Below are 17,588 nucleotides of genomic sequence, written 5' to 3' on the forward strand. Positions count from 1 at the left end.
TGACATATAATAAGCTGTACGTACTTAATATATACAATATGGTGAGTTTGGAGATAAATATACATCTGTGAAGGCATCATCTCAATCTATGTTATAAACATATCCATGACCACCAAAAGTTTCCTCTCACGCTACTATTATTGTTTTGTTTTGTGATAAGAACATGTAATATAATATCTACCACATTAACAGATTTTCAAGTAAGATAATAGGAAAAATTACAAATCCATGGAAATTTAAAAACAAAAATACACTTTAAGATGATTCCAAACACCATTATTTGAAATAATTAACATTTATAAACCGCTTGCTAATGTTCTTAAGGAAAAAGAGAAAAAGCACATACAAAATAAAAAATAGCAAGAAACAAATATTGAAACAGAAGAAACTTTAAAAATTATACGAGAATACTTCACAGATCTTCATGAACATAAATTTGAAAACCTAGTTGTAAAAAAAAATCTAGGGGGATGCATATTACCAAAACTGATAACCCTGGATTTAGAAATTGACAAAGGGACTAATTTCCTTAGAAGAAATACAGAAAATCATTAAAGAAATGTCTTGTAAAAATGCCCAGATTCGTATATCTCAGGAAAGTCTACCGTCTAACAAATTTTCAGAGAAAGACTAATCTCTACATTCTATAAATTTTTCCAATGCACTGCAGGTAAAGGAAAACTTTATAATTTCTATGATGAAGGATGTACAACATTTATTTCAGTTGGTGGGCAGACTACTAAGGTGCCTCCATGGTTTCTGTTCATTGATGTTCAATGCCCTCATATGATCTCCTCTCCTTGAGTGTGAGTAAGGCCTGTGACTTGGTTCAACCAAAGAGCATATAGTAAAGGTGACTGAATATGCAGATATGTGTGTGTGTGTATATATATATATATATATATATATATATATGATTGTATGTGATTGCCACAAAAGATTGCAGCACCCATCTTGTTAGAATCTCTCTCTCCCTCTATTCTTTGATTTGAGAAAGGAAATGACCATATTTAGCAACCTACGTTGTAGGGAACTAAGGAAGCCTCTTGGGTTCTCCAGCAGACAGCATGCAAACACCCCCAGCCAACAGTCAGGGCTGAGACCTGCAATTATTCAACCACAGGGAACTGAATTCTGCCAACAAGTACATGCGCTTGGAAGTGGGTCCTTCCTCAGATGAACCTCAAATAAAACTGCAGATCTGACCAACACCTTGATTGCTTCATTGTGAGATCCTGAAACTTTCAGTCTATACCTGAAAATGCTGCTTTTATCCAATTATTATTGTCCATCGTGTAGGACAAACAGATTTACAACCTACTACTACCTTATGAAATAATCGATTGTAAAAATATTCCTGAGGTGGTTTTTCATTAAAATATATTTTCATATTATAAAACAGAAGGCTATCACAACCACATTCATTTATTTTGGAGATACCATAAATATGAAAATTGTGGAAGTTATTTTCTTTATTATTTACCATATGCCTTACAATACTTAACCTAAATTGTACCTAATATTGCATATAGTGGTAATACTTATTCATATCACAAATATTACTCCTTGATAAGGAAGGAATAGTAAGAGAAGGAAATGGAAGTTTACAAAACTTATGTTACTTTTCTCAGACAATTTCTTTTGGACCTGAAAAGAAACTAACTTGGAAATAGTAAGAAAAAAAATATCTCCATAGGGGGACAATTCACTTTTCTTGCAAAGTCAGTCCAAAAACTGTCGGAACTGGAAGTCCTAGCCCGAGCAATTAGGCAAGAGAAAGAAATGAAAGGCATCCAGATAGGAACAGAATAAGTAAAATTATCTCTTTTCTTTAAAGATATGATTCTGTGCCTAGAAATCCCTAGAGACTCCACCAAAAGCCACCTAGAACTGATAAATGACTTCAGTAGAATTTCAGGATACAAAATCGATGCACAAAAAATCATTCTACACACTGAAAATGTTCAATCTGAGAGATGAATCAAAGATGCAATCTTATTTACAATAGCCACTCGCACAAAATAAAATATCTTGGAATACATTTAACCAGGAAGGTGAAAGATCTCTGCAAAATATTGATGAAAGAAATAATAAATGATACAAACAAATGAAAAAACATTGCATGCTCTTGTATGGGAAGAATCAGTATCATTAATATGTCCATACTGCCAAAAGCAATCTACAGATTCAATGTAACTTCCATAAAACTACTAGCATCATTTTTCACAGAATAAGGAAAATATACTCTAAAATTTATGTGGAATCAAAGAAGAGCCTTTCCTTTCTTTTCTAAGGAAAAAGAACCAAGCTAGAGGCATCACACTACCCAACTTCAAACTATGCTGGAGGGATATACTAACCAAAACAGCAAGATACTGGTATAAAAACTGATGCATAGACCAGTGTAATAGGATAGACAACACAGAAATAAAGCCACACACCTACAACCATCTAAACTCCGACAAAGTTGATAATGACAAGCAATGGGAAAAGGACTTCCTATTCAATAAATGGTGATGGGATAACTGACTAACCATATGTAGAAAATTTAAATTGGAGACCTACATTCCCCCATATGCAAAAATTAACTCAAGATGGGTTAAAGATCTAAATGTGAGACCTAAAACTATAAAAATCCTAGAAGAAAACCTAGGAAATATGATTCTGGACATAGGCTTTGGCAAAGAATTTTTGGCTAAGTTCTCAAAAGCAATTGCAACAAAAACAGAATTGGACCTAATTAAACTAAAGTGCTTCTGCACAGCAAAAGAAACGGTCAACAGAGCAAACATATAGCTACGGAATGGGAGGAATTATTTACAAACTCTGCATCTAACAAAAGTCTAATATCCAGAATCCATAGGGATCCTAAACAAATCAACAAGCAAAAAACAAATAACCCCTTAAAACATGGGCAAAAGACATGCGCAGGCACTGCTCAAAAGACTATAAAATCAGCCAACAAATATATTTTTATATATTTGTTATCTATAACAAATATATATATAAATTATATATTGCTATATATATTTGTTATGTATAACAAATATATATGTTAATGCATAACATTAGTGACCATTCAAAATAGTTATTATTAAAAAAGTCAAAAACTAAAACGTGTTGGTGAGGTTGTGGAGAAAAGAGAATGCTTATACACTGGTGATGGGAATATTAAATTATTCGAGTCATTCTGGAAAGCATCTGGAAATTTCTGAAAGAACTTAAAACAGAACTACCATTCGACCCAGCAATCCCATTACAGGGTATATAGCCAAAGAAAAAAAAATTGTTCTACCGAAAAGACACATGCACTTGTCTGTTCATCGCTGTGCTATTCACAAGAGCAAAGACATGGAATCAACCCAGATGTCTATCAATAGTTGACGAAAGATAATGTGCTTCATATGCACCATGGAATGCTATGTAGCCACAACAAAGAGTGGAAATTATATTCTTTGCAGCACCATGGATGCAGCTGGAGGTGATTATCCTAAGCACATTAATGCAGGAACAGAAAATCAAATACCACAGGTTTTCACTTATAAGTGGGAGCTAAAAATTGAGTGCACATGTATATAAACATGAAAGCAATAGACACTGGGGCTCTTGGAGTGGGGATGGTGAGGAGTGGTAAGGGTTGAAAAACTACCTTTCACATATTACCTCAGTGGCATGCAATCCACCCATGTAAGAAATATACACATATAACCCTTGAACCTAAAATAAGAGTTGAAAAAAATAACAATAAAAGCAAAAAATGAAAGAAAAAGAAATTTTGGACAATAATAAATAAGATACAAACACTAAGATTTCTCTTGTGGATTAAATGTGTTTATCAGGTCAGCAGAGAAACAAACTGCAGCATGAAAGTCATCAAAGGAGTCACTGTGACACCATCATCCTGATAAAAGGAGAAGTGACAGGTGAACTTCACTTTATCTCACTTCATGATGGAAACTCAAGAGTATTTTTGGGTTAGATGGTAGATCAACAACAGATCGTATTAGACTTCACTGCAGGATATCATCAATCAAGGGAAAGTCTCAGAGCACGTGGGCTTCAGAATTGGTGAATTGCAATGTCACAGGATAGAGGGTGAGAGTCTCCCATGGTGTCCTCAACAGTAGTAGCCAAAGCTGGAGCCATAGCCAGAGCCGCACCTATAGCCACAGAAGGAGCGGGAGACATAGCCATAGCGACAGCCATAGCCACAGCCCAGTCCTCCGTAGCCACAGCCACAGAAGGAGCCATAGCCACAGCCCAGGCCTCCATAGCCGTAGCCCAGGCCTCCATAGCCACAGCCCAGGCCTCCGTAGCCACAGCACCTATAGCCACGGCCGCCATTGTAGTTTCTGTAGTAGCTGCCACACATGGTGTTGGTTGTTGAGGTTGTCCTTGGGTAGGAAGGAGTGTAGGTGACTTCAGTATGGACACTTCCCCTGCAGTGGGCCTTTTATATGCCTCAGTGAATCAGACCATAGCGTGCCTGCAAAAATATCTCTAAAGGCCTTTCATTGTGCTGAGAAGTTCTGGCCCTTACGTATCTCTCTGATTGCATATCCTGCTACTCTCCTCCATTTATCTATAATGCTCAAACTCTGCTGGCTTTTTGACTTTTAAAATGCAGCAGGTTTCTTCTCACAATAAGGCCCTGGCCTCTGCACTTACTGATTTCTCTTTCTTAAAATAATACCAGGAATATTTGACTCATTTTCTATTTCAACTGAAATGTTAACTTCCCAGAGAGACTTTTAATGGCTACCTTATATTAATTAGTCTACCTCCAGTAACTGAATTTAATGTAACTCACTGAATTTTATTATCCTCACGGGATTTTTCACTGTTAGAATCTATTTCATTCATTTTTAAAATCAGTTTCTCTACCCCTTCTGTCTCAATTTTAACCTCCAGAAAGTAGAGACTTTGCCTATTTTGTTCATCTGCTCAATCTGCATTTCTTATAACAGTGCCTGATACAGCAGATTCTTAATAAAGATTTGATGAATTAGTGAAAAAATAACCAAATGAATGACGTGATGCAACTTTCTCTACTTAAATTCTGTGTAGAATAATCACAATCTTTGTTCTATGCTTGGGGTAACTGGGGATAAATTCATGTACTCTGGGATCCTTTTGGATCATATGCAAACTAGTGGAGGAGTTTATCACAGTGATTTTTTTCTGGTTTGAGAATCCATGCCTTTTCTGATTGATAAGGTGGTGGTATATATCCACTAAAGTTTATGAACTACTGTGTGCAGTTCCGAAATTCTGACTAAATGTTCTACTTGCCTCTTATTGATATGATACTTTGCTAGTCTCATATTGATCTACAAAGTGTGATCCCTACGTTGATCATTGGTAGTTCTGCTACATTTAAGAGTATCAAATGAATGAATATGTACTATTATTTGTTTATATTTTATTCTCATTGGTTTATCATAATTAATGACTAATAATTCATTAATAATATTTAATAAGTGGATGGAATAAACATGATAAATTATCACAGGGAGCTTCACAGAAAGTCAACTCTCATAATTAAGGCTATCACCAGAATGCATTTGAGCCAGAAATGTGGTTTGCAAGATGTTATTCTATCCAAGTCACCACTTTAAAAAATAGTAACAGGAATTCTGCTAGAAGATGAAAAGTATCTTTACAATACTTTTGGAAATTCGGAATTAATATATTTTAAAATAAGCAAATTCATTAATTATAAAAAGAAGTTAAAATATTCAATATTATGTGTCAGGAGAGGAAAACATGAATTTTGAGACATGGTGGGTAATTGTTTATAATTGCTTTCTCAGATGCAAAGAGAACACCACAACTAATAATATAACCAAAGTGAGGATGATGGAAGAGGAAAAACTTTACTACTCCAAGAACATAAACTACATATGAACTTGGAAGAAAATTTTTAGTCCCATTGATTAAGAAATAAATTAGTCAAAACATACAGGCATATTTGCAAGTAAATAAAGACATTTTCATCGGCTTCCTCACTGCATAGCCAACCTTCCCTAACCATTCCTGGCCACTCTGTGGTTTAAGGACTGCATTTATGGAGGTAGAGGAGGATACTGAAAAAGAAAAAAGAAATGTTTCAAGAGGCAGGAAATATAAGCTTTATGTGATCACACAGAAACTAATCATCAAGTTTAAATTGGGATTTTAAGTAAGCAAAAGCCACAAAATTAAGAGAATATCTCCTTAAGGCTCATGATTTTACTTGTTGGCATCCTGACACATAGCAATTTTAATATTTTCCTGGACATATGGCTAAGAGATTCTTGAGGGTTTTTTTTAATCTTAATGCAAATTAGTTGTGAGAATGAGTCCAACGTAGATTGTGGTTTGCTTCACATATAACTCAGGTTGGATAAAATAATTTGTACAAATCAGGAGAGTCAAATTTCAGAAACTACTATCTGCCTCAATTGAATTCCATCTTCTGACACCATGTGCTGCTACCACAACTCTTATGGTAGCCTGGACTATGGTTGCAGCTGTGGCTCTGAATATGGTAACTCTGGACATGCCTGCAACTTTCCATGCTCCTATGGAAGATTCCTATTGGCTCCTACAAAGAAATTCTGATTGCTGATCACTTTCTTGTGATGCACTAATTGCATCAACAGGGTTATTTATGGATTCATTATTGTCTCTCCAATTTTAACTAAGTCTAATTATTGATTACCACAGGTCATATTTGCATTGGATTAGTAGAATTTCCTACCAGTTAGTGGGAAAATCCTTTGATATTTTGTTACTTTTATGTGTTTGTTTATGTCTGTTATAATATTAACAATTTCCATGCAGGAAAACTTATAAATAAATTTGCATTTTAATAAATATAATCACTTTCACAATATGTATTGCTTATCATATATATTCATTTCTCTTTATCATTTGTGTATTTGTGTGTGTGAAAGAGAGAGAGAGAAAGGGAGAAATAGAAAGAGAGAGAGAGTGAAATTGCTACCTGTGGCTATTTTAGTTAGTGATGTGACAAAACAGGCAAGGCATGACTGACCTATTTCCAACAATGTTTGTATAAAAGCATTTGCAAGTGCAGTTTCAAGAATACTGTTCTCTATATTGATCTAATGCAAGTTTCATTTTAGAACAATTCAATGTTTGACCTAGGTAATTGGCAATACCAGTAGCACTATTACTCACCAAGCTATTTTCTACTGCAATTTTCTCTCTCCTAATAGTCTACATTTAAACATGTGCTTCTGTACTGATACAACTCCAGCTCTGCATTGAGTACTCTGACCTCTTTTTACTCACTCTTATAGATAAGAATCCTCTATACGAAGCTGGTTGGTATGCCTGATAATCCTGTGTTTCCACAGCAAAGATTACCTCATTTAGAGATCTAAGCGACTCTTTTGAGTTTTTCTAACTCTGATCATCTTCTAGCAGAATTCCTGTTACTATTTTTTAAAGTGGTGATTTGGATAGAATAACATCTTGCAAACCACATTTCTGGCCCAAATGCATTCTGGTGATAGGTCTTAATTATGAGAGTTGACTTTCTGTGAAACTCCCTGTGATAATTTATCATGTTTATTCCATCCACTTATTAAATATTATTAATGAATTATTAGTCATTAATTATGATAAACCAATGAGAATAAAATATAAACAAATAATAGTACATATTCATTCGCTACTCTTAAATGTACAGAACTACCAATGATCAACGTAGGGATCACACTTTATAGATCAATATGAGACCAGCAAAGTATCTCCCAGCCCCCAAGTGCAGGCTTTCTGAAAGCAAACAGAAATGAAAACACTGTATTGCTGTCCATTCCTTCCTCCCTGGAGTGAAAAAGTCAATCCATTAGCAGTTCCAACCCGACTTGTCCAACCAGTGACTGGGCAGAGAAGTTGGTGATCATTCCTCTGGTGAAAAATGAAAATAAGAGGGAAGTGATTCCATTTTTACTAAGATATAGGTTGGCCTCTGCTCATTATTTGCGTAAATTATCCCATTTAATGGATTAACAAATTTAATGGTTAAACATTTTAATTTCTATTGCAGTCATGATAAATTAAATCAACTTTGAGAAAGGTAAAACTGAAAGATTTTTGGTGAGATTGTGCAGGATTGAAAATTTGTGTTTAGTCCTGTATACAGTTCTGATTCTCGAGACAAGTTAGTGCTCTAGAATGATGGAGGCTGCTGTATTTTGTATAGAATTTCATAATTATTAACTTATTGTGCAAATGGGTATCAATGCATTCGTCCTGGCAGTTTGGAACACCAGATTTAAAAATCAATAAAAAATTATTATCAAAAATGAAACAACATGCAAATCAGTACAAAATATACACATCATATGTTGTTATTTATTTAGAGTTATGGGAAGTTCAAAAAAAGAACAAACTAATCAGTAATAAAAGTGAGAATAGTGGTACCTCTGGGCAGGAGGGTATTGGATAAGAAAGGGCACAGTGGAATCTTCTGGGTGGAGGAAATGTTTTGTATTTTGATCTAGCTAATGGTTATATGAGTGTATACATACATAAAAATCCATTAAGTTGTATATGTAATATTAGTACACTTTACTATATACATATTAGGAATGAATTAAAAACTGAAACAGTGAAATGAAATGAGAGATTTAAAACTATGGCACTATCATAGGACAGAAAATTAATTAATATAGAAATTCCAGGGGAAAAAAAGATGGACATTTTGGTAAATAAAGAACTTTCCAGCATTTTGAGAAAGTCTGTGTGTTTACGTTTGTGTGTGTATGAAAAAAATATTTTTTCTTCCATTAACAACCATGATTTTCAGTGGTAATAAATATCTAAATATAAGAAAATAAATATTAACATTGCTAAAATTCTATGAGTGACCTGCCTACTGAAAATGTAAAATCCAATCACTGTAAGTTATTGATTGACTTTATTTTATAAAAATATTAACTCTTTCCTCCATTGCAAAAGCCAGTTACACAAGACTAAAAGAAAATCCTGGATTGTAAAAAGTTAATTATTATGTATCAGCTATTTTTAAAAGAGGAACAACACACACTGGGACCTTTTGGAGGGTAGAAGGTGGGAGACGAAAGAGGACCAGGAAGAATAACTAATGGGTACTAGGCTTAATATCTGGGTGATAAAATAACTGTACTACAAATCCCTGTGACACAAATTTACCCACGTAACAAACCTGCATTTGTACCCCTGAGCATAAAATAAAAGTTAAAAAAAGATAATCTCTATAATAGATGCAGTTTACAAAAGGAAAAGATGTGAATGACCAACAATTACATGCAAAGGTTTTTACTTTATCTAGTAATAAAATATACTGACATTGAATCACAGTACAAATTTTTTTCTACTGACTGGTTAACAATTAAAATAACTGATAATATATAAAAGCATAGAGAGAAGAAAATGAGTGTTTTATTGTATTTTTAGATATAGAATTTTATAAACATGTGGAGCCAATTTTCAATAATTATAGCTATTTTATTATTTACTTATTTATTTAATTTGAAACAGGTTCTCACTCTGTTGCCCAGGCTGAGTGCTGTGATGCAATCATAACTCACCACCACATCTAACTTTTAGTCTCTGGAGATCCTCCTGCCTCTTACTCCTGAGTAGCTGCGATTACAGGCACAAGCCAGCATGCCTGGCAAGTGTACCTATTTTAAATAAACATTTCAGGAACACCTTCCAGAGGAGCATTAACAAAAGAATAAATATTATATATGAACACATATATATAATATATACATACATAACACATATTATATAGACACATTATACACCCTATATATGTCTATAAATGTATATGTATGGCTTATTCATTTAGGAAAATACCAGAAATTTGAAAATAAACTTTATTGGAATATGGTTTATATAAAATAAAATGCACTTTAAGATCAGATTTTTCTGAACATAGACAAATATATAACTGTATGACTGTCACCACCACCACAATGAAGATATCAAAATTTTCCATAATCCCAAACTTTCTCTGATACATCTTAGAAGTAAATCCTTACCCTAAACCAGTCACCAAGTAGCCACTGATATGATTTGTACCACGATAGATTACTTTGGTCATTTCTAAAAGGACATAACAATGATATAATGCAGAGTACTTCTATGATTTATTCTTTTTTTTTTTTTTTTTTTTTTTTTTGAGATGGAGTCTCGCTCTTTTGCCCAGGCTGGACTGCAGTGGTGTAATCTCGGCTCACTGCAAGCTCCGCCTCCCGGGTTCATGCCATTCTCCTGCCTCAGCCTCCCAAGTAGCTGGGACTACAGGCACCCGCCACCACGCCTGGCTAATTTTTTTGTATTTTTAGTAGAGACGGGGTTTCACTGTGTTAGCCAGGATGGTCTCGATCTCCCGACCTCTTGATCCGCCCACTGCGGCCTCCCAAAGTGCTGGGATTACAGGCATGAGCCACCGCGCCCGGCTGATTTTGGTGTGTGTCTGTACTCCTTTTGTTATTATGGTTGAGAAGCATCCCATTGAATGGATTAAATTATTTATCCATTTACCTGTTTCTGACTTTTTTTAAAGGTTGAAGTTAATATGAATATGATGGACATATGCTTTTTTGGGGGGTAGGTCATATGGTAAAAGTATGCTTGACTTTATTTGCTAAATTTTTATTCAGAGGATGTACACTTTGCATTCCTTAATCAATGCATGAGCATTCCAATTCCTCCACATTCTCACCATCACTTGGTATTGTCATTCTTTTGCATTTCAGTCATTTTGTAAAGTGTTTAGTGTTATTTCATTTTGGCTTTAATTTGAAGACTCAAAATGTTGTGCATCATTTAATATGCACATTGACCACCCACATATCATCTTTTGTGAAGCACTTGTTCAAATCTTTTGCCCTTTTTTGTGAATTGGTTTTCTTCTGATTATTTGGTTATAAAAGCTTTAAATAAGGGGGAAAAAGGAAAGAACAGATGAGCCAACAAATAAGTATAGATTATTTTCTAAGTTTGTGGTTCATCTCTTCTTTCTTTTTTCCTCTTTTTCCTGTTTTTATTTGGATTAATTGATATTTTAGCATTTTGTTTTTGCCACTGTTTATTTATTAGATATGCCTACATTTATTATAGTAATGTCTGTTTTAAGAACTATGATATGCATCTTAATTAACACACTGTGCCATTTCATGCTTGATATATTAACCTTGTAGCAGTATGCTTACTTCCCATCACCCTTTGCTATCGTTATAAATTTTACTTTTATATGTCATAAACCCCATAAATCATGATTATTCTTTTTGATTAAGGTTGATTATTCAAGAAACTAGACATTTTATAAAATGTTTTCATTTTACCTGTGTATTGATTATGATAATCTCCGTGTGTGTGTGTGTGTGTGTGTGTGTGTGTGTGTGTGTGTGTGTGAGTTCTTGTTACTTGGTTCCTGTGGAGCTTCTTTGGTCTTCAGAATTATAGGTGCTTTTTAGGAAATATTTCAGCCATTTATTTTTCAAGTACTTTTTCTGATCCCCCCTCTTCTAAATATACACAATGTTTCATTTTGTGTGTCAAGTTGATTGGGTTAAGGGATACTCAGATTACTGGTAAAATGTTATTTTGGGTGTGTTGATGAAGGTTTTCCAGAAGAGATTAGCATTTGAATCAGTAGACTGAGTAAAGAAGATCCCTCTCAATGAATCTATGTCTCAATGCTGGTGGACATAAATCAGTCTGTTCAGGGACTAAATAGAATAAAATGGCAAAAGAAAGGCACATTCACTCTCCAATGAAGCTGAGACATCTATTTTCTCTTGTGCTTGGACATGAGTCCTCCTGGTTCTCAGAGTTTTGGACTCAGACAGAGACTTATACCACGCCCTCTCACCCCAGTTCTCAAACCTTTAGACTTGGACTAAATCTTGCCACTGGATATTTCTGACTGTCCAGCTTACAGATGGCAGACGATGGGACTTCCGAGCCTGCATAGCTGTGTGAGAGACAGTTCATACAATCAATCTGTCTTCCTCATTCTCAACTATACATAAATAAATATGTGTGTACATATGTAAATTGTCCTGTTTCTCTGTCCTGTACATGTTTATACAAGGTATAAACACATAGTCCACTAGTCAATATTGTTCCACAGATAACTGAGGATCTGATCATTATTTTTGTTAACTTCATTTTTTCTCTCTGTATGTAAGTTTTGGCAATCTCTATTGCTCAATTTTCAAATTCACTGATCTTTTCTTCTGCAGTGTTAAATACGATTTTAATATCATCCTTTGAATTTTTATGTCAGTATGACATGTATTTTTGAGATGTAGATTTAAAATTTTTTTATCTTTCACTTATCTTCTCATTTTCCTGAATTCCTTTACGTCCTTCAGCATATTTATAACACTTCTTTTAAGGTCTCAATATACTTATTCTATCATCTCTATTATTTCTGGTTTTGTTTTACTGACTTACTTTGTTTCCAAACATTCACAACTCTTTTCTGTTTCTTTGCTTGCCTAATAATATTTAATACATGCCAACGTTAGTGATATGTTGTTTAGAACGTAGATTTTGTTGTCTTTCTTTAAGTAGTGTGGATGTCGGTTTTGCTGGTAGTTAAATTACTTCTGTATTCCTTGATAGTTTCACAACTTGGTGCATCCAACGTAAACTTCACTGCAATGCCAGTTGACCTAACTAGTGAGGTGCCCTTTTTTGGGGGTCTGCTTTTCACTAAAGTCTCTCCACTCTGATTCGAAGAACTCAAATGTATCTCCCAGTCCTCCATGAGTTCTGGAGATTATTTAGCTTGCATATGCTCAGCTGTTCTTTGCTCCTTCTCAGGGAGTTTCGCTGTTCACTTTGTGTCTTAGTGTTCAACAAAGCTTGCTCGTGAGGACCGCTCTGTAAATAACTAGATTTCTTTCTTTGTGCAGTCCTTTATTCTGTTCTTACTTTAAATGTACAGCCACTCTTTAGACTTTGACATCTTCGTCCTCAGCACAGTAAGATCATTGTGCTGTCACTGGGTTTTCACTCCCTGAAATGTAGGTGCTGTGATTTGAATGTATCCCCTGAAATCCATATATTAGAAATTGAATCATCAATGCAACGTTATTGCGAGGTGGGACTTTTAAGAGTTTGTTAGGTCATGGGGGCTCACTGGTGGATGAATGCTGTTATTGTGGGATTGGACTCCTGATAAAAGGATGAGTTTGGTGCCCTTCTTCACTCTCACATGCCCTCTTGCCCTTCTGCCTTCTGCCATGGGATGGTACAGCAAGATCTCCCTTGCCAGCTCTGGGACCCTCAACCTTGGACTTTCCAGTCTCCAGAACTGTGAAAAATGAATCTCTGTGCTTTATAAATGCTCCAATTTCAGGTATTCTGTTAGAGGAGCACACAATGAACTAAGAGAGTAGGCCTGAGAGAATTATGGGGAGAAAGCTTGGTGATTTTAGGACTCAAATTGCTTGTTTCCCTTTTTAGAGCATTGTTGTCCTAAGCTACCTGCGGTACAATTTTTGAGAACAATTATTTCACATATTTTGTCTAGCTTAATACAGTGGGAAGGCAAGTCCAAGACTAGTTATCCTGATGTGGCTGTAAGTTACAGTTTTTCTTCTATATACCTTTTAAAAAATAATGAGATAGAATTCTTTTATCATTATTTTGAAAATTACATTCTAAGTCAAAAAGCAAGTTGAATAATACTGTGTAAAATCACACAATTTTCATAAAACAAATGTAATATTTAACATTTATTGAGACATAATTCATATGATTGATTCCTTAAATGGTAATAAGATGTAATTCTTAGAACAAGAGGGTAAATGTCAAAAAAGTATTTTTTTGTCCTTTATTGATACATTATTTCTTACCAATATTGAGCCTGTTCTCTCAGTACTTCAATAACTCTGCATGAAGACTGGCTTTTCCAAATGTGTCTAGCATAGGAACAGCATTTATCCTTCATTGGTTAGGGCTGTCAGCAGAAAGATTTTCACACTGTGCAGCTGAGACTCTGAAAATTCAGTGAGTTCATGTTCTGAATAGGGGGCCTTTGTCAGGCTCTCCTCATTACCTTCCTTCTCTTACAACAGATGTGGTGTGCCCTTGTTGACATCCAATTTCAACTCTCTTATTTCATGTGGTATTCTAAAGAGCATCGTTAAAATTCTTTAACAGAAAAATATATATAATCTGCAGGTGTTTCATTGTCTTCTCCCTCAAAGTTTTCTGTCTTCTGGGAGAAGGAAATGCCCATCTTGGAGCAGCCCGCTAATTAATACTAGAAAATTGTCACAGATGTTCATCTGTTTAAATGAAGCAAAAAACATGGCTCAATGTGACGACGGTAGGTACTGTCCCCAAAGGGTCATTTCCCTGGTGTTTGAGATATAATGATATTCCACAATATGGGATTGATTCAAAAATCATTAAATCATAAAATATTTTGGGAATCTTATACAGTCAACAAAATGATCGTTTAGAAAATGTTGATGCCATTAGAAAATATTAATACCAAAGAAAAAGCCCAGCCTAAAAATGTGTATGCAGAATAATTTCAAAATATGTTAAAATAGAAATGGAAAAATATAGGAAGAATATACATGAAAATACCGGTATTGATTATTGTAGGGCAATGGAAATGTAAAAGTTTTACTTCCTTTTCATTTATTAGTTTGGTGCGAAAGTTCTTGAAGTTTTTGCTATTAAAAGTAATGACATAAAACACAATAACTTTTGCACCAATCTAATATTTTCTATTTTTTCCTAAAATAAATCTCCACATTTTACTAATCATAAATTGTATTTATTAAACTCACACATCAGCCTTAAATTTTATTTGAATTTAAATGACAACACATTACATACCAGAAAATATAAGAACCATGATATTACACATTAAAATGAGATTCTTCTTATTGATACTAACAGTTTTTTAACTATGTATAAGCTGATATGAGCAAAATGAATGTTGGTTTGTACTTATTTACTTCTTTTTCTTACAATCTCTTTTCTTGGGATTTTAAAGTTCAATAAAATTTTTTACAGATGTAAAATATATCTTCTATTTATTCACCTTTTCCTCCAGAGATAACATCACAAGAAATAATAGTGGACAAAACAAGGAATTTTATAGCTGGGCATGGTGGTGCATGCCTGTAATCTCAGTTACTCAGGAGGCTGAGGCAAGAGAATTGCTTGAGCTCAGGAGGCAGACATTGCAATGAGCTGAGATCACATGCCCCTGCACCCCAGCCTGGGCAACAGGGTGAGACTCTGTCTCAAAACAAAGCAAAACAACAACAAAATAACAACACAAAACAAAAACCAAGGAATTTCATTTGTTGACATAAAAATGAAGTTAATTACGTAAAGTTTTTAACAATTTAATACCTAATAATTCATGATTTATTTCCAGAAAGTTAGTTATAGCATATTAACCTCTGATAACACTGCAAAAAGTTGACTAAATGGAAAAATAACAACAAAGGCACAGTAATGCATTCTGCTTCATGATCTCTTCATCTGAAGCCAGAAGTTCATTTCCGGCTTTCAAAATTATTACAAACCAAAATTCTACCAAATATTTTGCACTGTGTAAAATGGGTCAACATTTTTCCACCTTCCACTTAGAGCTTTCTCTCCTGCCCACCACATTAATCTAAAAGCAATTACAGATATCTCTTTTAAAATGGATTAACATTCTACCTTTTGTAACGATTTCTGCATAGTAAGCTTTGCTCAGGTGACAATTTCAGCCTCACAGCTAACTACAAAAACAAGTCATTGTTTTTCACTCATGTTACATGTTTGGGTCTACGGCTGCGTGTCTTCTTTTCCTGTTTTCCCTTCCTGGGACCCAGGCAGAAAGAACAGCCTTGCTTGAGGACACTTTGTGGCAACAGAGAAAGGCGAGATTGCTGGCAAAACCTGTGGTATCTCTGAAAGGGTGTGTTCAGATGTGATGTCAATTACATCTCTTTGTATTCCTTGAGCAAACAGGTCACATAATAAACCCAGCTTCAGTGGAGTTCTGAATGTATACTTTTTTTACAGAGCAAACAAGAAAGAATACTTGGGAATAATGATACAATTTACTACACTTGCACATTCATGTGCAGCTGTAGATGCTGGTCTGGTGAAAGTTTAATCAAATACACTTGCGATGTGGGTAGCAATCTGTCTACACAGCGACTTCTTACTGTTCACTTAAATAGCAAATGCTCCAGGCATCTGGGCCTCAAGTGCTCCTTGGTCTGTTCTCCGCTTTTTCCCATCTAATCTATTCTCCCGCTGCTGCCTTCTCTTCCAGCCCTTTCTACACTGACTTTGGGTATTCACAACCCATTCAAACACAACTCCCTATGTGAGTGGCACGTGAAAACTCTAGGCTAATGAGAGGGAAAGGCTTGCAGACCCAACACTCAATGTGTGATGACAAATGATGGTGATGATGATGATGATAAATGGTAATACCTGCCACATGGCACTTACTATTACATGCAAATCTCTCATCTAAGTGCTTGATGTCTATAAACTCATTTTATATTTTCCATAACCTCATTAAGTAAATCCAAATATTACTGTCATTTTATAAATAAGAAAACCAAAGCACAAGTGTAAAAAACAATGGTCCAGATGACACAGATTAGCAACCAGTGGTAGGAGAGCAGAATGGAGAATGATCGTTTTGTTCTCTACTTTTAATGTTTACCTCTTCAACCACAAACTAGCTGCTTTCTGTACCCTATGCTGAGTCAAAAAGCAGGGAAGAAGGAACAGTAAGGGCTAGGACAATCTTCTTTGGCTGGCTGCCTTTGTTTTCTCTGTGCTTAGCAGATGGATAAAGCTGGCATACAGGCTTGGGTTTCCTGGCAAATAACGAAGATGACTTTCTGCTCATTGGGCACTATCAGGCTTTTCTTTTAGGTATCTTATATACTTACTTTATTTGATCCAGCACCTTGTCACAGTTTCCAGTAACTGTCATCTATTATACCACCATCACAGTCTCTAACTCACATACTTCAAAAACTGTCACACTGGGCTCCAAATTCTATTCTTACATTTAGTTCATCAAATTATCAAGTAGACAACCAATTTAAGCATTCTGGCCTCAAAATTCCCCAATCTCATCACCTTTGTTCTACTTTAGCAAGTCGTTCCCTGAGCCATGCTTAATATCAGATGGTCCTCTTTTTCTAAAAATGAATCCCAAGTCAGTAAATCTCTAATTGTCCCAGTTCTTCACACCTCTATTACAGCCATGCCATTTTATTGAAATAATATAGATTGGTTGTTCCTTATCCGACACCTCTTTTAATCTGTCATGTTCTTCACTTAATTTCCTATGTGTCCTTGGGTTTGTATCTACTGTCCAGACATTATTTTTAATAGTGCACCACTCATATCCAGTTTAAACCATAAACTATATGGCCCTTGATCTATCCTATTTGTCTCATCAATCACACTTCTTTCAGCAAATTATCTCCTCTTCCTGTTCCCCTACCCTGCAAACCTTCATCTGTGCATTAATCCAAGGCTTCTGTCCTCCAAACTCAGGCTCCTCGCTGCTATTGGAG

The 17,588-nt window shown here is 35.1% G+C and overlaps 1 protein-coding gene and 1 long non-coding RNA gene across 4 annotated transcripts in view; both read left to right on the forward strand.

The window, feature by feature from the left end:
* Positions 1-17,588, forward strand: part of LOC134736835 (uncharacterized) — a 279,550-nt gene that overhangs the window by 66,777 nt on the left and 195,185 nt on the right. The window lies entirely within an intron of this gene.
* KRTAP22-2 (keratin associated protein 22-2) lies at positions 6,443-6,725 on the forward strand. Its single transcript, XM_055279446.1, has one exon. The coding sequence runs from the start codon at positions 6,466-6,468 to the stop codon at positions 6,601-6,603; it is 138 nt and encodes a 45-aa protein (XP_055135421.1). The 5' UTR covers positions 6,443-6,465; the 3' UTR covers positions 6,604-6,725.

This window comes from Symphalangus syndactylus, chromosome 5, assembly GCF_028878055.3.
Source record: "Symphalangus syndactylus isolate Jambi chromosome 5, NHGRI_mSymSyn1-v2.1_pri, whole genome shotgun sequence".
Classification (NCBI taxonomy): domain Eukaryota; kingdom Metazoa; phylum Chordata; class Mammalia; order Primates; family Hylobatidae; genus Symphalangus; species Symphalangus syndactylus.